Source organism: Saimiri boliviensis, chromosome Y, assembly GCF_048565385.1.
Source record: "Saimiri boliviensis isolate mSaiBol1 chromosome Y, mSaiBol1.pri, whole genome shotgun sequence".
Taxonomy (NCBI): Eukaryota; Metazoa; Chordata; class Mammalia; order Primates; family Cebidae; genus Saimiri; species Saimiri boliviensis.
Window position 1 is genome coordinate 20,083,341 of NC_133471.1, and position 23,738 is coordinate 20,107,078.

General features: G+C 34.0%; 1 protein-coding gene across 1 annotated transcript in view; it reads left to right on the forward strand.

Annotated features, from left to right (window-relative positions):
• The window catches only part of LOC141583002 (histone demethylase UTY-like), a 219,099-nt gene that overhangs the window by 107,229 nt on the left and 88,132 nt on the right, over positions 1–23,738 (forward strand). The window contains exons 9-17 of the mRNA XM_074392434.1: positions 9,978–10,071; positions 12,658–12,784; positions 16,034–16,132; positions 16,579–16,798; positions 17,341–17,475; positions 17,916–18,071; positions 18,620–18,715; positions 19,859–19,954; positions 20,588–20,983. Coding sequence (XP_074248535.1) covers positions 9,978–10,071; positions 12,658–12,784; positions 16,034–16,132; positions 16,579–16,798; positions 17,341–17,475; positions 17,916–18,071; positions 18,620–18,715; positions 19,859–19,954; positions 20,588–20,983 — 1,419 coding nt within the window. The remainder of the gene's footprint in view (positions 1–9,977; positions 10,072–12,657; positions 12,785–16,033; positions 16,133–16,578; positions 16,799–17,340; positions 17,476–17,915; positions 18,072–18,619; positions 18,716–19,858; positions 19,955–20,587; positions 20,984–23,738) is intronic.

Genomic DNA, 23,738 nt, shown 5'->3' on the forward strand with positions numbered 1-23,738 from the left:
CCCCTGACTTCAGGTGATTCTCCTGCCTCAGTCACCCAAAGTGCTGGGATTATAGGTGTGAGCCACTGCACCCAGCCACATTTTTGTCTTTAAAATTATTAATATTAAGGCCAGACAGGGTGACTCATGCCTGTAATCCCAGCAGTTTTGGGAATACAGGTAGGCAGATCACTTGAGGCCAGGAGTTCGAGCACAGCCAAAGCCTGTTTTATGTACAAAAAATACAGAATTAGCTAGAGCAGCTGGCACACATTTGTAGTCCCAACTGCTTGGGAAGCTGAGAAAGGAAACTTGCTTGAAAAAAAATTTTTTTTTTTTCTGCAGAAGGAATCTGCTCTGTCACCCAGGCTGAAGTGCAATGCACAGTTTGAGCTCACTGTGGTTCAAGTCATTATCCTGCCTCAGCCTCCCAAGCAGCTGGGACTACAGGTGTGTGTGATCCTGCATCCAGCTAATTTTTGTATTTTTAGTAGAGGAAGGGTTTTGCCATGTTGGCCGGGCTGGTCTCAAACTCCAGACCTCAAGTGATTTGTCTTCCTTGGGTTTTCAAAGTGCTTGGATTACAGGGGGGAGCCACCCACACCTAGCCAAAAATTATTACATTATTTGCCATTTTTCTGTTCTCATATGTTCAGTCTGTGCGTGTTAAGTTTGAAGTTCATTGTTTGTAAATGGCATATCGTGCAATTTTGTTTAAACCTATAGCTGTATTTACATCCTGCATTGATAATTATTGACCTGTTTGACATTATGTGATTATTTTTTACAATTTCATACTGACAACATTAGTTGGGTGTTTGAATATAGCTATATAATTTTCTTTCTTTTATTTGGTTATTTACAATATGCACTGTAACTTCTAATGCCATCATTTTGCTACTTCAGTTGAAATGTGTACATCTCCTGTATCAATTTACTTGCCTTTTTACTTTCCTCACTTTAAAAATACTTTTATGTTATATCAGATACTTTTAAAAAGATAAATAAACATGGTTTTTTAAACTCATGTTGAAATCTTATTTTGGGTACCCATATATCTGCTCTTTTTCTTATTTTTTTTATTGTTTCAAATTCTCTAAGATTCCTTTAATAATTTCTTTTTGAAGAATTCTGATTTTCATTATACTTTTTTATAAGTTGGCTACCAAAAGATTTCTTCATACGAGAATATCTTTATTTTTCTTCATTCCTGACCTACATTTTTTACCAAATATAATTTATGTTGAAAAGTATTTTCTTTCTGCAGTTGATTAATATACTCCTCTTGAGTTTATGGTTTACGATAAGAAATTTATATTTGTCATGGATTTTTTGGGGTGGTTTATACCATTGAGCTTTGCTCAGCTTTTTTTCTTGTCTTTTCTTTTTTTGAGACAAAGTCTTGCTCTTTTTGCCTAAACTAGAGTGCAGTGGCACAATCTTGGCTTACTGCAACCTTTGTCTCCCAGGTTCCACCAATTCTCCTGCCTCAGGCTGCCAACCAGCTGAGATTACAAGCACATGGCCATTATCCCTAGCTCATTTTGTATTTTTAATAGAAGTGAGGTTTCACCATGTTGGCCATCTGGTCTAAACTCCTAACTTCAGTTGATCTACCCACTGTGGCCTCTTAAAGTGCTGATATTAACAGGTGTGAGCCACCATGCCCAGCCTGCTGAGCCTTTTGAATATGTTTATTTCTGTTCTCAATTTGTGACATTTAGCCATAATTTTGTGGATTACTGTTTTTGTGATGTGCTTTATTTGTATTCATGGATGCTTATGTTATAAATGCTTGATATTTCATTATTGTTCCATAGATCCTCTTTTTTATATTTAATCTTGTGGGATTTTTTTATGCAAATATGAATTCTGTTGATGGCTCTCAAGTTCATTGTAACTAAAGATTCTGTTCTCTTTTTGCTTCTGCTGTGCTACTGAGCTGTTCAGTGAGTTTTGCTACAGGATTTTTAAATTTTATATTTCAATTTCTTTCACTTTAAGGTTACTTTTTTTTAACTGAGATTTTTATCATTTTCATTTGTTTAAGGACTTTCAAATGACTATTGATGCATTTTTGTGATACAGATTCTGCCTGTACTCTTCTAGGCTGTGATTCTCAAGAAAATTCCTTTGAAAGAGATTGGTGGTTACCCCTCTGCTTATTTACTGAGTGTTCCTCAGGCTCCCACTCTAATGATGCTGTTTCACAGAAACAGCCAAACTGACTAGTACTTCTTTGTGTCGGGGAAGGTAGTCTTAGCATTATGAGGATGAAAGCATACTCAGAAAAGGACTTTTGAGTATGTCATTTATTAAAAGGGATCCACAATGTTCTTTTTATACTTTAACTAAGTGCTCTACTGTTTTGTATTTTCAGTGATTAAGAATGAGCCTGGTCATGCTGTTCTTTTAAGGTGGGAAATGATAATACTGTTGCTACATTGGTCTAGGCCTACGTTGCCTAACTAGTTTAAGTATCTATTGCTGGTTTTCTAAATTGTCTTTTGGTTCTGTCTCAGGTGACTTCCAGGACTTGTTTAGTCAACTGATTTTGACAGTGTTCTTTGGTAATACAGTGGTGATAGGATTGTTTGTGCTTCCAAAAATTGATATGAACATTACCATTTATGGACATTTATGCAGGAAAATATATGGATCTTTATCTCATACCGTACATAAAATGGAATTCAAAATGAATCACAGGTGTAAATTTAAAATACAAAAGCATATAACTTTTAGGAGAAACATGTATGACCTTGTCTATGTTTAGATGTAACACTGTATACCATCCTTGTAAAAAAAATACTTACATTTGTTAATTAGCATTAAAATATTTTGCTCTCAGGAACGTACTGTTCTGAAATTGAAAAGATGAGCTATAGCTGGGAGAAAATATTTACAACTCACATATTGAATAAAGGATTTTAGACAATGTTACAAATAACTTATAAAACCCAACAGTAGTAATAATAACAAAAATTTTTAAATGGTGAAAATAGATGAAGAGAAACACATTGAAGAAGATACTCAGATTGTATATAAACACGAAAAGATGTTACTAGGGAAATTCACATTAAAACAAAAAATGAGTTAGTACTATTAACCTTACATCTATTAAAGTGTAGGCTGAACACACAGTGGCTTACACCTGTAATCCTAGCACTTTTGGAGGCCAAGTTGGGTGGATCACAAGGTCAAGAGATTGAGACCATCCTGGCCAACATGATGAAACTCCATCTCTACTAAAAAAAAATTTGAAAATCAACAGGCATGCCTGTAGTCCCAGCTACTCCATAGGCTGAGGCAGGAGTATCACTTGAATGTGGGAGATGAAGGTTGTAGTGAACCAAGATGGCGTCACTGCCCTTCAGTCTGGTGGCAGAGCCAGACTCCAACCCCACAAAAAATAGTCTAAAATTTTAAGAGCCTAACAATACTATGTCTGGCAAATTACATAGTATCATAAATGGATAATCCATTTCTTTTGGTAATGCTAATTGGAACAGCCATTTTGAAAGAAAGAAAGTTTCCTATACTAAATACAGACTTTACATATTTGAGTCCACCTACACATTTTCCAAACTGACTTGAAAATATATTTTCTTAAGAAAGAATCTGTTTCTTAGTGCTTATACTAATTTTATTTTTAACCACTGCATACTAGAAACTACCAAGATATGTTTCACTAGGTGAGCTCATAAAATTTTGCTAATACCTAATACATAGTATTTAATATTATTAAACATTTCAAAGGAATGAACTGCATTCACCTACCAACAAATGTAAATATTAAATACACAGTGATAAAAGAAGCCACTACAAGAGACTTCATATTTGGTAAATCTATTTATATGGCATTTTGTAAAACTAAAAACTGTAGGTTAATGAGATTAGATGTTTTTAGAAGTTGAGAAGAGGGTTCATTATTAGATGAAGCCCCCAAATACTTTAGAATCATCAAATCATTTTGCATACTGCTGTATTGTTAGATAAATGACAGTATCTTGGATCCATTATCTTACTTATCTAATACAATAGGCATTTAACTTTAGAGCCTGAAGAATGAACCTTAAATGTATCTAAAACAAACAAACAAACAAACAAAAAAACCCAAAAAATTGGGAGAAATTCCAGAATGGAACATACACTGTATCTAAATAAATTTTGTTACAAATATATCACATGATCTCTTTGAAGAGGGTAATAGGAGAAATATACTGATCTTTGGAAATGAAATTACATTTAAAGAAAATAAGAAAACAATCTTGTGTCTAAGAATTGTGCTGTTAGTGGGGAAGTTGATTGTTATGGGCATAAAATTTAGAATTTAAAAATTGTAACATACAGGGATTCTACAAATAAGAAATAGAAAGTAATAGAAAAATAAGAGAAAAAGAAATGAGAAAATGAAATAGGAAAATGATAAATTCTACAACTAAGAAAATGAGTGGTATTGGGAGAAGTTTCATTCCATGTTGTGGTAGGAGTCTACAAACAGACCATTGGAGGATGCTAGAATGAACCATGGGAAATGAATTATCACTGATGATATCGGTATGAATTCATGTTTGGATTAAGGTATTTTTATATAGATAGCTTATATTTAAATATATTTATAGACATGTATCTACATATAATTAACTATCATATGCATACATATATATATTCTTAATCTGTCAGCCAAGATGGATGGAAGCAGTGATGCCACAGTATTAGCAAGGACACCCACTGCACAGAACTTTGTTACTAACACTGTTTTCTAGTGAAAGGAAATAATGCTCCTCGGAGAAATATATCTGGTTCTCAGATTAGTGCACAACATGAGTTTTAAGTGCTGTTAACTCAGTGGAGGGGGCACAGTGTCATTTGGATGAAGATGGTTTTTAAATGTATATGGTTATTTATTTTAATATTTTCAGTGGATAAATTTGTGTGGCTTAAAATAAATATAAAAAGCTAGAAACAAAAGTCTCACCATTTTCTCTATCATAGCTCCCAAACTACTTTGCTAAGGAGAACGCTTTCATATACTAATTTCCCTAAAAATTTTCAGAATTTCAGAATTAGAGTATTGAGTATATAAGCATGTATTTTATTTTATTTTGTTTTATTTTAAAGGCTAAGTGAAGTAAGTCAGATAGAAAAGGGCAATTACTGTGATCTACCTATATGAGAAATCTACAATAGACAAATTTAACAATCTCAAGTAAAGCTTACTGGGGCTGAAAATAGAGAACGTGGAGTTTAATAAAGTAACATTTTCTGTTTTGAGGTGTAACCATCATCACTATTTATTTCCAAAAAGGTATTAGAAATAAAGAGTGATGATGGTTACACAACACTGTGAAAGTACTTCAGTGGTACACTTAAAAACAATAAAATGGGCTTTGAAAGGCTGATGAAAGGCTGACGAAAGGCTGCTTAAAGCCACGAGGAGTCTGAGACCAGCTTGGGCTCATAGCTAGATATGTAGTTTATATGTAAATCTTTTCCTAGGCAACATACTGTACTGACTGTATTTTCTGTTTGTTGATTTGTTTTATATCTAGAGAAACATCCCATGATACTTACTATTTTTATCTTCTTTTATCTTTAGCACTGGAGGGACATGCCACCATGCCTATCTAGTTTTTAAAAATTATTTTTGAAAGATGGGTCTTGGCCTAAATCAGTTATTGCCTTAGCCTCCTGAGGCATAGTTTATGTGCTTATAAGTGTTGCATTTAGAGACATTAAATACATTGAGAGTATTGTGTAACCATTTCCACTGTTTGTTTCCATAGCTTTTTTATCATTTAAAATACAAAACCTGTACTTTCTAAGTCCTCATTTTCTTCTGACTTCTGCCCAAGGTATCCTTTGGTTTCTATCTTTGAATTTGTCTATATGAGGATACCTGGCACATGTGGATCATATAGTATTTGTCTTTTTTGCGTCTGGTTTATTTTACTTAGTTTTGAGTCTTCAGGGTTCATTCACATTTTCAGAACTTACGTATTTTTTGTGCCCGAATATTATTTTGTTATTCATATTTATGTTTTTGCTTATCCATTTATCTGTAGATGAACAGCTGGATTGTTTTGATATTTTGACAATTGTGAAACATACTGCTATATACAGTATTACAGAATAATACTGCTTGTACACAGAGGTGTAGAAGTATTTCTTTGAGTCTTTGTTTTCGTTTAGCTGTGTATCTAGTGGAGTTGGTGAGAAATAGGATAATTTTGTTTAGTAAATTTTAAGGAATCAACAAGCTGTTTTGCACAGTAGTTGCACCATTCTTAATAGCAATATACAGGGGTTCAGATTTTTTCACGTCCTTCATCCTGGTGGTTGTGAAGTAATGTTTCATTACTGTTTGATTTAGATGATCCTAGTGACTAATTCCTTTCATGTGCTTATTGGCAACATGTTTAGCTTCTTGGAGAAACGTCTATTCAAGTCCTTTGATCTTTTTTGAATTGGTCGTGAGGGGTTTTGTTGTCAAATTATAGCGTTCATCATATGCTGTGAATATTAATCTCTTTGCCAGATACATGATTTGAATATGTTTTCTTCCACTTTGGGGTTTTCACTATTTTGATAGTGTCTTTCGATGCACAGAAGTTATAATTTTGAAAACATCTTGTTTTTCTTTTTGTTACCTGTGTTACCATTGCCATGTTTAAGAAATCACTGTCAACTCCAAGATGTGAAGACATAATGCAATTTTTTAAAAGAGTTTTATAATTCAGGTCTTACATTGAGGGCTTTTTATTTATTTTCAGTTAATTCTTTATGTATAGTATAAAAGGACCCATTTTCATTATTTTCAATGTAGATACTGAAATTTTATAGCACTACTTGTTGAAAACACTATTTTTTAGTGACTTGTTTTGGCACCTCTGGTGAAAATCAGTTGATCATTTGTGTGGGTATTTTATTTCTGCCTTCTTTTGTTATGAGCTGCCTTTTGTTGTTATGCCAATACCATATTGTTTCATTTACTTGTCATTTTATGGTCTGTTTGAATGTTGAATGTGCAAATTCTTCAGTTTTTTCAAGTTACTTGGCTTTTTATGGCCCTTTGCAATATGAATTTTAGAATGAATTTTTCTGTTTTGCAAATCACTATGCAATTTTCATAGGAATTGATTGTTTTACATATGTAAACTGCTTTGGAAAGTGCTGTCATTGTGAAAATACCAAGAATTTCAATTCATGAACATAGGATGTCTTCTTGCTTATTTGTGCCTTTTTAGCATTGTTTTGTAGTTTTCAATGTGCACATCTTTTGCTTTTGCTATGTTTATTCCTTTACTTCTTTTTTCTTTTTAATACTCCTAATAGAATTGTTTTCTTAGTTTTTTTAAAATTCAATTAGAAATTAATTAAAATTAGAAAGTTAATTGCTATTGGTAGTATACATTAATGTCTCTCACTTCCTATCCCCTCACAATTCCCCATCAACTTACTTGATGGAAACTCATTCCAAGACTTCCTTTGGTTACCTGAAAACTCAAATAGTACTGAACACTATATATACTATGGTTTTCATGCTGATAACAAGATAGCTATTAAGAAAGAGACTTTGTGGTACATTCAGTATGGGTGTGCATATACGGTGCAGGTACACTGGAAAAAGTGATGACTTATGTTCCCAATGGCATGAATACTGTGATAGTTCATGATGCTACCCAGAACAGCACATAGTTTAAAACTTAAAAATTGTTATATTTCTGGATTTTTTATATAATGTTTTTGGACTTCATTTGCATTTGGGTAACTAAAACCATGGAAAGTGAAACTACATATAAGGAGGGACTAAAGTACAACTAATTTTGATTGTTGATTTTGCATCTGGCAACTTTGCTGACTTTATTTACTCTGTGTGTGTGTGTGTGTGTGTGTGTGTGTGTGTCTTTTGGGTATGTGTAACAATTTTTTAATGTAGATCATGTCATCTCAGGAAAATGAGCTTATTTGCCTTTCTGACTTGGATGCCTTTTATTCCTTTTTCTTATCTAATTGCTTATGCTAGAACTTTCATTACTAAGTTGAGTAGTAGTGTGATTTCTTTTGTAGTTCTTCTTCTTAGGGGAAAAAGCTGTCAGTGTTTCACTGACATTTTTTGAGGATTCCTCCCTTCCTCCTTTCCTTTCCTCACTTCCTCTTTTCCTTCCTCCCTCCACATGCCATGATGGTGTGCTACATCCATCCTCCTCTCCCCATCACCTACATTAGGTACTTCTCCTAATGTTATCCCTCCCCAATTCCCCAACCCCCTGCTATCCCTCCCTGAGAAGGGTTTCATATATGGCCTTTCTTACCTTGAAGAAGCTCCCTTCCATTTCTGATTTTTGAGGTTTGGGTTTTGTTTTGTTTTGTTTTGTTTTTGAGACAGACTCTCACTCTGTCACTCAGGCTCAGTCTTTTCTCACTGCAGTGGCTCAGTCTTGGCTCAATCTTGAGCCAGTCAAGTGGCTCAGTCTTGGCTCACTGCAGTCTCTACCTCCCAGATTCAAGCCCTTCTCTTACCTGAGCCTCCTGAGTAGCTGAGTAGAGATGGAGTTTCACCATGTTGGTCAGACTGGCCTGGAACTAAACAATCCAACCACCTTAGCCTTTCAAATTGCTGGATGATAGCCATAAGCCACCTCGTCCAGCCAATTTTTTTTTTTAAATTATGAAAAAGGGATGTATTTTGTCATGTCCCTCTCTTTTATTTGCATTGAGGTAATGCATTTAAAATATTTTGAATGTCTTACTTATTTTCTTTTGCTCTGGTAGTCCCTATGGTCTCTAGTGCCTTATTTGAAAACAAATGTGTTATTTATGAATTTAAGTGCTTATAAATTTTACTCCATTTTTCATATTATGACTTGGGCTTTCCCCTTTTTTGATCAGTTTTGCTATATTTGTATGTATGTATTAGAGAGGGAGAAAGAGAAAACTAGTGTTGTCTACTGCTCCACTCTTTCTCTGTCCGTTTTGGTTACTCTTATTTTCAGTTCCACTTTATACCCCATTGATTTTAGTTATATTACTGTGCTAATTTGTTTTACTCATTAGTAGCTCCTTTAAAAGTTAAAGCTCCTTAGGCATCTGAGATTAGGAGTATAAGCCACTTTCTTACTGCATTGTTTAGCATGGTTTTGCTAAATATATTTCAGATTCGGTATTTATTTATTTATTTTTTATAATTTGGAGGAGCTGAGTTTAACTTTATGACTCTAACAATAATAGGCTTTAGTTGTATTAGTACTTTGTGAGGAGCTATGTGCAAGAGGTTTTACTTAGAAATTGCCTGTAACTTTAAATATAACAAACATGTTACTTTATAACTACGAGAAATGTAATGTCTTTAAAATTATAAATATTTCTAAATAATATTTTTAAGAACTATATATTTTAAATTTTGAATTTAAATTTTGAACAGAGATTTACTTTTGTACTGTTTGTTAAGAGCAGTACTTTGTAAAGAATTTGGCACTTGATGTAACAAATTATTCTTCTCTTTGAAAGTATTTCTAGGTTAATAGTGCATTATCTGATAGAATAATTATGTAGCTTTATAAATGTTACTGAAACAATGTTAGAGGTTTCGAATTTTTCTTGTAACATTTCAGATACATGTATTTTTAATATTGTAATATTTTATGTTACACATTATTATAGTTAACTTTAGTTTTTTAGCTATAACCTGAAGTATGGCTGTCTTGGGCCAAAGAAATACTCCGTTAAAATATTAGCACTTTTTACTTTCTGTTATTTTTTTATGGTGCTAGAAACTTCTTAAACATCATTATTTGTAAATCTTCATGTGCTGGCTATTTTAATTGTATAAGTTTATTTTTATTACATTTATAATTTTACTATTCATTATTATGTATTGCTTTATTATTTTTATTTTAGTTACTATAAATATGGCCTTGTATATATTGTTAAAATCAAGAATATTTTTATTTAAATATTTATTTTTCTCTAAATATTCTTTTTCCTCTGCTCTTTAGAGGAAGTATCATTCTGCAAAGGAAGCATATGAACAACTTTTACAGACAGAAAATCTTCCTGCACAAGTAAAAGCAACTGTATTGCAACAGTTAGGTACATGAAAACTTAACTTTTACTATATATTACATTAATTTGAGGAGATTTTGCTTTTGAGGTTCAGTTTTTTCCCTTCTGCTTAGATGTCCATTTTCATTTAGAAGTCTATGATTTAAGAGTAAATGTGACATGTATTATTTTGAGACAAAATTTTAAATGAATAATTCTATTATGGTAGTCCCCTGTTATCCCAGAGTTACATGTTCCATGATACTTTGGAAGCTGCAAGTAGTTCCAAACCCTGTATTTTACTATGTTTTTTCTTACAGCTAAGACAACTACTAAGTGACTGCTGACTGGGTTGTGTAGAAGTGTGGATACACTGCACAGAGTGGGAGTACGTGCAGTAGTATAAGTTTTCATTATGCTACCCAGAGTGGCATGCAGTTTAAGACTTACAAATATCTTATTTCTGAGGTTATTTTATTAAACATTTTTTGGCACTGGGAGACTGAAACCATAGAAAGCATAAATGCAAGTAATGGGGGACTACAATATAAATGTTTTCTTCTATAAGCATGTTTTCATAGTTGATATACTTAAACCCACTATGAAACACACTCCTTACCATCTATATAAAGAGTGCTTAGTGCTGGCTGGTTGTGGTCATCTCAGCCACTGTGGGACGCTGGGGTAGGCAGATCACCTAAGCTCAGCAATTTTGAGTAGCCTTAACAACATAGTGACCCTCCCCTCAACTGCCTGCCACTAAAAATACAAAAATTAGCCTGACGTGGTGGCATGCGCTTGTAAGCCATATACTCAGGGAGCTGACACAGGAGAATCACTTAAACCCTAGAGGTGGAGGCTGCAGTGAGCTGAGGTTGCGACATTATACTCCAGCCTGGACAACAGAGGAAGACTTTGTCTTGAAAAAAAAAAAACCTTAACGATTAGTACAGGTAGTCTTGGGTTCTCAACATTATCGCCTGACTGCTTGACCACAGGATAAGGTTGGAGATCTTCTATCTGCTTAACACCTTGTGAAGTAAATTGAATTGAGGTTATCATACAGCTAGTAAGTGGATACTAACCTTGCTTTATAGTTGTATTGATGTACGATAAATGGAAACATTCCATCTAAAATTATAAAGAACATCTTAAAGGGTTTTTTTTTTTCCCTCAAAAATCTGTAACATTCTCATGTTGAAGATAAGATAATCTAGTGTTTGAAAGTAATATAAAATAATACGTTGTTATCATTTAGGATATAGCAAGGCTTCTCTTCAGGAATTAATTTTGTTTCTTACTTATCTTGATTGTATTTACTAGTTAGGTTAATATTTGTCGGTACTTCAGTACTTTGGTGTGAGCAAATAAAATCCTAATTTTTACTCAAGTTTGTGGTAGTATAAATTGTCTTATAATCTCAGTGTTTTATTCACAATTTTAAAAGCACTTGAGCATAGTTTTGCTTAGATGTTTCTCCAAAGCTAATTGTATGCACTTGAATTAAGTCACAGCTGACAGACTACTTTAGACTTGAGTATTTAGCATATGTTACCCATTGGAGAGTCTTTCAATTACTTGTGTAGCTGTGGTTCATAATCTGTTTATTAAGAACCTGTGGACACACTCTGTACCACTCTTAGGGCTCTTTGAACCTAATTTTCTTCCTTTTTTTTTTTTTTTTTGTTTTTTTATTTTGCTTATTCCATATAGCCTAGAAGTTTTGTTGTGGTTGTTTATCCAATGCTGTGACTTTTAGAATGTTATTATTGTAAGTAAACAATGCCAATAATGTATAAGGCCTTTTGTAAGTTAAAATTTTATTAAATTAATTATGTATTTTTTTATATTTTATAAAAGATTATATTTTAGGCAGAAGTTGAAAGCAGCTATTAAAAAGACTATAAATGGGCCAGGTGTGGTGGCCCACACCTGTAATCCCAGAACATTGGGAGGCTGAGGTGGTTGGATCACTTGAGGCCAGGACCAGTGTAGTGAATATGGTGAAATGCAAAAATTAGTTCCAGGCGTAGTGTGTGTCCCATGCCTATTATCCCAGCTACTCAAAGGGCTGAGGCAGAAGAATCCATTCAACCTGGGACGCAGAGATTACAGTGAGCCGCGGGCTCGCCACTGTACTTCATCCTGGGAAACAAAGCAAGATTCCACCTCATAAACAAGATAGAGAATATGAATTGATTATTGTTGATAATGTAGCTTGTTTTTATTCTTTGGATATAATCATGGGATTGAAAGTTGTTTTTAAAATTCCCTACTTCATGGTAACCTACAAAGAAAAAGTAAATTAATCAATTTCATACTTTTGATTTATAACTTGCATTTCTTTTCAACTTAAATTTACAGAGGAGAATTTGGTTTGTCATTTGTTTGTCAATTCAGTCCCTAAAATCATTAAATTTTCTCTGTGTGCTTTAAGATCTTTATCTAGTGTTGATTGTATCATTTTGTGTGAAATAGACTTCTCTAAACTTTGGTAGTTTTAAATTTTGGGAAACTGTGATCTAAGTTAAATGAATAAATTACTGAAAAGTAATTTGCTGTTTTGTTCATGATTTTCTTGAAACTAATGAAGTAGAATGATGATGGGTAAATGCTTATAACTTCTAATTATAGGTTGGATGCATCATAATATGGATCTAGTAGGAGACAAAGCCACAAAGGAAAGCTATGCTATTCAGTATCTTCAAAAGTCAATAGAGGCAGATCCTAATTCTGGCCAATCTTGGTATTTCCTTGGAAGGTGAGATGAAACATTTGTGGTATCCAGAGGTTATTTTATAATATAAAATCATTTGTAGATTTTATAATACGTAATCTGGGAAGTGACTTTTAAAAATAAATTATCCAGTTTGTCTTTCAGTTGTTTGTATAGGTATATAGCTTTAAACTAAATACCAAACAAAATACATCATACCCACTCTGTACCAATCCTACAGCTCTTTGAACCTACTTTTCCCATATAACCTTGAAGTTTTCTTGTGGTTATTTACTTATGTTATGATCATAATTTATTTAAAATTGAAATATAATTACATTTTTGTTAAAATATAATTACATTTATAATTAAAATTTCCCCAAATTCAAATAACATTTACATTAACATATAATGGTATTGTATCCTTATTAAAAGATAGTATTTATTTTATATAATTTTTTTGCAAAACTGTATTTTCTTTTACAAAAAAGAAAATTAAACATTTCTAGGAGATATAAATAGCTTTGAATTTAATTGCTCTTACTGAGATATTCTTCTTTTACTTACTAGATTTTGTTTTTACTTTTTATTTTATTTTTATTTTTCTTTCAGACACAGTTGTTGCCCAGGCTGAATTGCAGTGGCACAGTCTTGGCTCACTGCAACTTCTGCCTCCTTGGCTTAAATAATTCTCACGCCTCAGCCTCCTGAGTAGCTAGTACTATAGGGGCACACCACTACTCCCAGCTAATTTTTGTATTTTTTTTTAGTAGACTCAGGTTTCACCATCATGTTTTCTTAATCTGAGTAGATTTATTGCTAGCTTTTAGAGTCTTAAAGAATTTTAGAAGAGTACCATCATGTAATATTCACTACCAGTTTTTCAATTTAGTATTTAAGTTGTATTTCCTTTGATAGCTAGGATTTTAAAAAATACTCCATAAAACCTGAAATTTTACTTACCTGATTACAGTCATCTGTGGAAATTTGCTATTTACAATCTTGTTTGGTGATTTTGTATATTAAAACAGAAATATTTTTATTAATCATAGATCTCAAATTACCGTTCTAGTTGAGAGGAAATGTGTAATTTATTGTTTGTTATGGAAAGAACATAAAATGTTTTTGGTAACCCAGTAATGTTTTCTCTGTATTTTTCTTACCTTGAATATTGATTGTCTAAATTATACCTAGTGATATAATATTTACATGTCTGATAGCATACATATTTGTACATGATGTGTTTTTAATTGCCAGATTGTATTTTAGTGTGTTGGAAAGATCAATGGATTGAAGAGTGAGAAACTTGGGTTTAAATCCTGGCTTTGCCATTGACTGTGGAATCATTGATAGTCCATTTAAACTACTTGAGGCTGGGTGCAGTGGCTCACACTTGTGATCCTAGCACTTTGGGAGGCCAAGGTGGGTGGATCAGTTGGTGAAACCTCATCTCTACTAAAAATAGAAAAATCAGTCAAGTGTGGTGGTGCCCGCCTGTAATCCCAGCTACTCTGGAGACTGAGGCAGGAGAATCGCTTGAACACAGGAGACGGAGGCTGCAGTACGCCAAGATTGCATCACTGTACTTCAGCCTGGGTGACAGAGTGAGCCTCCATTTCAAAAATTAAAAAAGTATATAAATTACTTGATGTCTCAGTTTTTGTTTCACCTACTGAGAGGATTAGATGAGAACTGTCAGGCACCTTTTCAAAACAAAGTTATATCTTAATTTAATTGCCCTAATTTGTCTCCTTGGTAAATTTTGATTTTGTTTTTACATAGGTTAGTTCATTTTATGTAACTTTGACATGAAGTCACATTCAAATTTCGTTTTTCTGTTAATTTTATTTGTGTATAATGTTTTATTTTTCTTGGAAGTTTGGAAAGCATATTTATATTAAAGTGAGACTATTTTTAGTATTTTTCCTTATTAAAAATATTTAGTTATCTATTAGTGATATGTAATAAGAATGATGTTAACTCTTTGTAATAGGGTTTTTGTAATGATGAACTCCAGCGATTATAAAATAATTTAGCTTTGGTTGCTTGTATTACAAAACTTGAAAGTTCAGACTTTGACTTGATCCACCCCTAAAGTTCAGGAGAAGCTGAATGTTTTTTTTTGTACCTGCATTGCACAACAAAGTGCTTTAAGCCAACTGGCTTTATTACTTAATTGAATAGTTCTGTTACTAAATAGAGCAAGTGAACCAACTAAGCCACATGAAGGCTTACAGCTAGCACAATTACATACTGTTAATGTTAGCTTTTCCACAGCATACGCTTTTAATACACTAACATTAAAAGAGGCTAATTACCAAAAGGGGCAGGTGTAAACATTGGTCTGTGGCATTAAGTTTTATTGTATTTGAGCAATTATTTTTACTATAAATAGAAAGAATATGAACATGAACATTTTTTGCTTTTTTTTTTTTCAACAATAAGATTCGTTGCATATTCTGTTATAGTATTGAAATGTCTTATTATTGTAAAGGATGATTGTTACTGTTTACTTCTTGTAGTGTCTTATAAGATGATATAACACAGATGCTTAAATTTACAGTTTCAGGCTTCGCATGTAGACTCATTACTGTATTCCCTGCACTTTGGGAGGCCAAGGAGGCTGGGTTGCTTGAGCTCAGGAATTAAATACCACCCTGGGCAAATGTCGAAACCCTGTCTCTACCCAGCATACCAGAATTAGCTGGGTGTGCTGCTGCCTGCCTGTGGTCCCAGCTAATGGGAAGGCCGAGGTTGTAAGGATTGTTGGAGGCTACAGTGAGGTATTATCATGCCACTACACACCAACGTGGGGGATAAAGTGAGACCCTGTCTCATAAAAATTAAATGAAGGCCAGGCACAGTGGCTCATGCCTGTAATTCCAGCAGATTCAGTGTTACTAGGTGGAAGGAGAATATTAAATTCTGGCATAAAAGTCATTATCAAAGGTACTTTTCTCTTTATATTTAACTCCGTTCTTATGATGTAGGAAGCTTGAGTTTAAACTGTGTAAATAGAAGGTTATATAATACCTGCAGTACTATAGTGTTGAAATAATTTAGGCTCCAGTACTTTGAGAAAAAGTTTATTAACATAACATGTACTAGCTCTTTGCAAGACAGTATTTAACAGCAAGTTATAATAGAGGATAAAATAACTATATCATATGTATATTGATAAACCTATGTACACACATACACATGTGCTTGCCTATTATTTCTTCTCCTTTGAAATACATTTCACCTTTTTGTCAAATAAATTACTAATGGATAATTTATGTTTTTTCCTTTTAGGTGTTATTCAAGTATTGGGAAAGTTCAGGATGCCTTTATATCTTACAGGCAATCTATTGATAAATCAGAAGCAAGTGCAGATACATGGTGTTCAATAGGGTAAGGCTATGTATATAAACACAGTAGAATTTTACTTGATACATTGGATGATTGAAATACCTAATATATTGTATAGTAATACAAAATTAACTGGCTGGTAGTAGTGGCTCATTCCTGTAATCCTAGCACTTTGGGAAGCTGAAGATAGAGGATCTCTTGAGCCCAGGATTTTAAGACCAGCCTGGACAATATAATGGGATGCATTTCCACAAAAAAGTTTTAAAATAAATTAGCCAGACATAGTGGCATGTGTCTATAGTACCAGCTACATGGGAGGCTGAGGTGTGAGGATTGCTTGAGTGGGGAAGGTCAAGGTTGTGGTGAGCCTTGGAAATGCCACGTCTCCCTAGCCTAGGCAACAGAGTGAGACACTGTTTAAAAAATACTGAAAAATAAACAAAAGAAAGTAGCCAGTTAGTTTTTGACAGCTTTCTTTTTCTTTCCAGTGTGTTGTATCAGCAGCAAAATCAGCCTATGGATGCTTTACAGGCCTATATTTGTGCTGTACAATTGGACCATGGCCATGCAGCAGCCTGGATGGACCTCGGTACTCTCTATGAATCCTGCAGTCAACCTCAGGATGCTATTAAATGCTACTTAAATGCAACTAGGAGCAAACATTGTAGTAACACCTCTACACTGGCTGCAAGAATTAAATTTCTACAGGTAACAATTTTAAATAGTATATTTTAAATGATTGTATTCCTATAATAATTGGCAGGAGAAGGGTGGCTGACAAGTTTGTATAGTTGTGATTGATTTTGCTTTGTTTGTGTACTTTGTAATATTTTTTGATATTATTTTATGTTTAATTTTAAGTGAAATATGCAGTATGTAAACTATGTTCTTTTGCACATTTACTTTGTTGATGCATGTTAATTTACATTTTTCATTAATACGCATGAATTTTTTCAGTGTGTTATCTACAATTTGTTTTCATAGCATTGTAGAGAAAAAAACACAAATGCCATTTTTCACACTTGCTTGTAATTTCATAAGATATCTGAAAACTGAAAAAACAGGGCATGTCTTTGTTCTGAATATCACAAGAATATTCTAGTTGCCCTCCTTTATGTTTAACATCGATCTAAAATCCCTAATTTAGGACTTAAAAAAAAAATACCTATAGCAGTGAGGAAGATTAAGTGGACTTGCTCGTAACTCAAGTAGGCTTGTGTTAAATTTGCTTTTTACATAATTTTTCCTAGGCTCAGTTGTGTAACCTTCCACAAAGTAGTCTACAGAATAAAACTAAATTACTTCCTAGTATTGAGGAGGCATGGAGCCTACCAATCCCCGCAGAGCTTACCTCCAGGCAGGGTGCCATGAACACAGCACAGCAGGTGAGAAGTTGGGTTATATTCTGTAGGTGCCCAGCTTTAAGGGTTTTTTTCCCCCACTTTTTAGTAATTATTTATTTCACTAAGTGAAGGATTGACTTTAAAATAGAGAAATTTTTTAATTAAAAAATAAAAAATTCAATCAAAATAAAACTCACTCTAATATGGGAAGAAGTATGGGTGACAGTGTAAAACCTTTGTATATTCTCATGATTTGAAAAGTGTTTCTTAAGTGACTTTTCTATATTTGTTTATTAAGTTTAAAAGATGAAACTTTTGTAAAGAAGGCACACATTGCTCCCTTTATGTTTCACTTGATCATAATTTTTAATAATTGCCATCAGTGATGTCCACATAGCATTGAAAGTATATAAAGCTTTATAATTTGAAGTGAATTAGGAATATGCAGAACCATATTTTTGTCTTAAGTCTGTGATCCTTAGGCATATAAACCTCATCATCCAAATACTGAACCTGTATTAAACCATAGTCAAACACCAATTTTACAGCAACCCTTGTCACTGCACATGATTACTCCTAGCCAAGTAGAAGGCCTGTCCAGTCCTGCCAAGAAGACAAGAACATCTAGTCAAACAAAGGTATATATACATTTTAGACATATGGAAAATCTCCATCAAAAATGAATCTGACTCTTCTGAAATTGTGTCTGGACTGTATTTTAAGCTTGTGGACATCAGAAAGTGGAGTATTTCTATTCCATAATATTTGCATCACATTAAATATAGAAGGTAGGGATAAGTTTATGTTCAGCAAATGATGTATTCATTTCCCTGCTTTTACAATTTTAACACAGTTTTACTATTACTTCTGTCATTGAAATAAATTGAATGTTGAATGTAGTAGACCACCTTTCTACCTCTTTTAGACGTAATTTAAATATGGGCCTTTTTTTGGCCTAAATTTGTAAGTTTACAAATGAATTATGCATTTAAAATAACTTTATCTAAAAGGATAAGTTTTATATATATACACATAACACACATACACAACGTGTGTATATATGTGTATATGTACAACGTGTGTGTGTGCGTGTACACATATCCAGTATTTGGTTCTCACTAGTCATAACTTTTAGTTTGTAAAATTAGGCAAATATTCTTAATCTTTTACACTAAATTTTCCTCAGAATGTTTCTGATAACTGGAATAGCGGCCAAAGTGTTTCACATCATCCAGAACAGCAACAAGTTTATTCGTTGTGTTTGACACCACAGAAGTTACAGGTATGAATTCCTTTGGTAATCTGTCCCCCAGTTTGAAAGCAGGAGAAATCATAAACACTGTTTTTTAGGCATTAAGTCTCAAATTGAATGACTGTTTACTAAATTAATATACATGTAGTAAAATGAGTTCACATTTTCCAGAATAATAGGAATGATAATCCATTTTTGGAGGGAAGAAGAAACTTAGATGATGGAATACATAAGATGAAGTTCCTTCCACTTTCTACCTCTAGCCAGCTATTTTTAGTTTTTCATGGACAGGCATTCTTGGTCATTTTTTTTCCCTAGAGAAGTAAATTGTACATGTACAGACAAATATATTTGTCTTTTTTTTTTAATTCTGGAGACAGGATCTTGCTCTGTCACCCATGCTGGAGTTTAGTGGCACCATCTCTACTCACTGCAGTCTCTGCCTCCCAGGTTCAAACGATTCTCCTGCCTCAGCCTCCTGAGTAGCTGGGACTACAGGCATGCACCACCATGCCCAGCTAATTTTTTGGTAGAGAAAGGGTTTCCCCATTTTTTTAATAGAGAAAGGGTTTCCCCATTTTGGTCAAACTCAAACTCCTGAACTCAAATGATCTGCCCGCCTCAGCTTCCCAAGTGCTGGGTGTACAGGTGTGAGCTACTGCACCCTGCCAGGTCTCTCTTTTTAAAATAGAATTACAGGCAGACTTACGCATATATTTTAGGATCTTATTTTTTTTCCTTAAAGATACATCTTAAGGATCTTTCTGTGTCTGTGTATTGCTTCTCTGCTCTTAGTTGTGATTCCATGGGGCAAATTATTTAAACAGATCCCAATTATTGGGATTTAACATGTTTTTCAGTAATTCTGTTGTGAACATTGCTGCATTTAATGCTTTTATTTTAATACATTGTAAGCTAAATAGCTTTGTCTTTGAAGTTTTATTTCGCCATAATACATTTAACTATACCCACACGGAACAGCTTTCCTCAGAGTTTTAGATTTTACTGCCTTTTTCAGACTTGCTAAAGTATTTTGAGCTTCACTAACATTAGTTAAGAATCACTATCATTCTTCCTGCAAAGGTACCATCTATGTAGTGTTTTTAGTTAGGAGTTGCTTTATATTGTCTTAAATTTTAGATTAAATTGGATTATATTCTCTTCCTATTCTAGTGGTTGGAACAACTGCGTGCAAATAGAGATAATTTAAATCCGGCACAGAAACATCAGCTAGAACAGTTAGAAAGTCAATTTGTCTTAATGCAGCAAGTATGTATAATATTTTTATTTTTTCTCACCAACATGCTGACTATATGTCTTGGCTGTAGTATCATTTTAGAGGATATTAATGCTAACTTTCAGTTTCTGTCTATATCTTATGGAATGTATATATCTGAGTTTTACATATATATTAGTAATGGACAAAATTTTTTTAAGGAAATACACTCAAATTAACCAAATACTTATTACTTTATTATTTATTTGCATAATATTTTACTTGTGATCTACATGCTTGTGTTCTGAGAGCTTATTTTATTATTTAATAATTAACAAATTATCCTAAATTGTGGTAGTGATACCTTAATGATTGTTTGATTTGAAGGATTTAGCATAAATTTAACTTGAATGAAAATTTGAAATCTATTTCATGAAAGAAAAAAATGCCTATATATTTTTGACTCATTATTTATAATTTTTAGCTTTACTTTGCTCTTAGAGCTGCTCATAAACGGTGGTTTCTTTATATGTTGAAACAGCTTTCTTTGTGCAGAAATCCTATTTTAAAGTGAACCCATTTTTTTAAGGATTTTTTTAAATAGATGAAATATTATATGAAATTAGAGATGTGTCAACTATACATTTTCAGAGTCACACAGCAGTTTTTCTTTTTTGTTTTTGAAGGTAAGACACAAAGGAGTTGCTCAGGTACGAACTACTGGAATTCATAATGTGGCAATAGCTGATTCATCAATGTCTGCAAACTCTATCTCTAATCGACAACCACATGCTGCTCTGACCCGAGTATCTAGCGTCTCTCAGCCTGGAGTTCACCCTGCTTGCACTGAAAAATCTTTGTCCAGTGGAGCTTTTTCTGCAGGTTGTATTCCTTGTGGCACATCAAAAATTCTAGGAAGTACAGACACTATCTTGGTAGGCAGTAATTGTATAGCAGGAAGTGAAAGTAATGGAAATGTGCCTTACCTGCAGCAAAATACGTTTATTCTACCTCATAATCATACAGACCTGAACAGCAGCACTGACGAGCCATGGAGAAAACAGCTTTCTAACTCTGCTCAGGTAAAAAAAAAAAGACTAGCTGCTTTCTTGGCTCTTATATAGCACTTTACCTTTATTTAGTTTCTTTACGTTCTGAGAAGAAAAGATAGAAATTTAAAGAATGGCTTCATCTTTAAAAAGTAATTTAAGTGGTTCATAACAGTATAAAACTTTGAAGTGGTACCAGGAACATTACAAGCCTACCTTGGACATCTTATAGGTTCCGTGCAAGACAACTGCAAGAAAGTGAGTATCATAATAAAACCAGTCACACTAATTTATTTATATTTTTTAGTGCATCTAAAAGTTATGTTTGCACTATATCATGTCAGTTTGCAGTCAGTTTGTATAAGCAAACAACATATACATCTTAATTTGAAAATATTTGATTGTTTAGAAAAAGAAAACCTGTGATCATTAACCAAGTCATAGTTTTTTTGCTGGTAGAGGGTCTTGCCTCTATGGTGATGACTGCTGATTGATCAGGGTGGTGGTTGCTGATGGAATGGCTATGATCCCTTAAGACAACAATATTTCCTACTTATTGTTCCTCCTCTCTCCCTCCGTCCCTCTTTCCCTCCCTTCCTTTCTTTCTCTCTTTCTCCCCTTCCTTCTCTCTCTCCCTCTCTTTTTCCCTTCCCTCTCTCCCTCCCTTTTTTTGAGACAGTCTCCACATGTTGCCCAGGTTGTACAATGGGACAATCTTGGCTCACTGCAACCTCTGCCTCCTAGGTTCAAGTGCTTCTCCTGCCTCAGCTTTATCTGGGACTATGTGCGGTGCCACCATGCCTGGCTAATTTTTCTTTTTTTTTTTTTTTTTTTTTTTTTGTAGATGGAGTTTCGCTCTTGTTGCCCAGGCTGGAGTGCAATGGCGCGATCTCGGCTCACCGCAACCTCCGCCTCCTGGGTTCAAGCAATTCTCCTGCCTCAGCCTCCTGAGTAGCTGGGATTACAGGCACGTGCCACCATACCCAGCTAATTTTTTGTATTTTTAGTAGAGACGGGGTTTCACCATGTTGACCAGGATGGTCTTGATCTCTCGACCTCGTGATCCACCCGCCTTGGGCTCCCAAAGTGCTGGGATTACAGGCTTGAGCCACCGCGCCCGGCCTTAATTTTTCTATTTTTAGTAGACACATGTTTTCACCATGTTGATCAGGTGAGGCTCAAACTCCTGACCTCAAGTGATCCTCCCACCTCAGCCTCCCAAAGTGCTAGGATTACAGGTGTGAGCCACTGCACCCAGCCGACTCTTTTATTCTTAAAAGATTTCTTTGTAGCATACCATGTTGTTTGGTATTTTACCAGTAATAGAACTTTTCTCAAAGTTGGAGTTAATCCTCTTGAACCTTACCACTGCCTTTATCAACTAAGTTTATGTAATATTGCATATCTTTTGTTTTTATCACAATGGTTTTGACAGCATTTCCCCAGAAGTAAATTTCCTCTCAGAAAGCTGCTTTGTTTTCTCATCCATGAGAAAGCAACTGCTGATTCATTCAAATTTTATCATGAGATTGGCGCAATTCAATCATTTTTTCAGGCTTCACTGCTCAAACTGCCTTGCCATTTCTACATCTGTAGTTTCTTCCTTAACTGAAATCTTGAACTCAAAGTCATCCATGGGGATTGGCATCAACTTCTTCCACATTCATTTTGACCTCGTTTGAATCATGAAAATTCTTAATGGCATGTAGAATGATGATGAATCCTTTTCCAAAAGTTTTCAGTTTACTATGCTTAAGTTTATTAGAAGAGTCACTATCTGTGTTAGCTATATATAGCCTTATGAAATGAAGTACATTTCTTAAATAATAATAAGTGAAAGTCAAAATTAAATTACTTCTTTATGAGCTGCAGAGTAGATGCTGTGTTAGGCATAAAGACAAATTTAATCTCTTTCTGTATTTATCAGAGCTCTTGAATTAGTAAATGCATATTCACTGGGCAAAAGTATATTGAAATGAATCTCTTTTTCTCAGTACTAGATATCAATATGGGCTTAAAATACTCAGTAAACCATGCTATTGAGCAATGGTCTATCATACAGGCTTTGTTATCCCATTTATAAAGCATAGGCTCAGTGGACTTACCATAACTTTTTAGGGCCCTAGGATTTTCAGAATGATAAATGAGCATTGCTCATTTCAGTTAAAGTCATGAGCCTTCTTAGCCCCTAACAAGGGCATCTGCCTGTCTTTTGAGGCCTTGAAACCGGCCATTAACTTCTCTCTATTTAGCAAAGTCCTAAATGGCATCTTCTATTGTAAGACTGTTCCATCTTCATTGAAAATCCATGGTTTAGTATAGCCACCTTCATAAATGATCTTAGTTAGGTTTTCTAGTTAACTTGCTGCTTTACCTTGTACTTGCAGAGATGGTTTCTTTCCTTAAACCTCATAAACCAACTTATGCTAGCTTCAGACTTTTCTTCTGCTGCTTTTTCACCAAGGTCAGCATTCATAGAATTGAAGGAGAGATTTAGAGGCTTTTTCTGTGTTAGGCTTTGACTAAAGGGAATGTTGTTAGTGGTTTGAGCTTTTATCCAGACCATTAAAACTTTCTTCATATCAGCAATAAGGTTGTTGTGCTTTCTTAACATTTGAATATCCTCAGGAATAAGAGTTTTAGTTTCTTTGGCTTTCACAACTCAGCTAAGTGGTGCAAGAGGCCTATATTTGCAGCTGTCTTTGCTTTGGTCATAGCTTCCTCACTAACTTTGTTTCTAACTTTGGATTTAAAGAGAGAGATGTGTCTTGGTATAGTGGCTCATGCC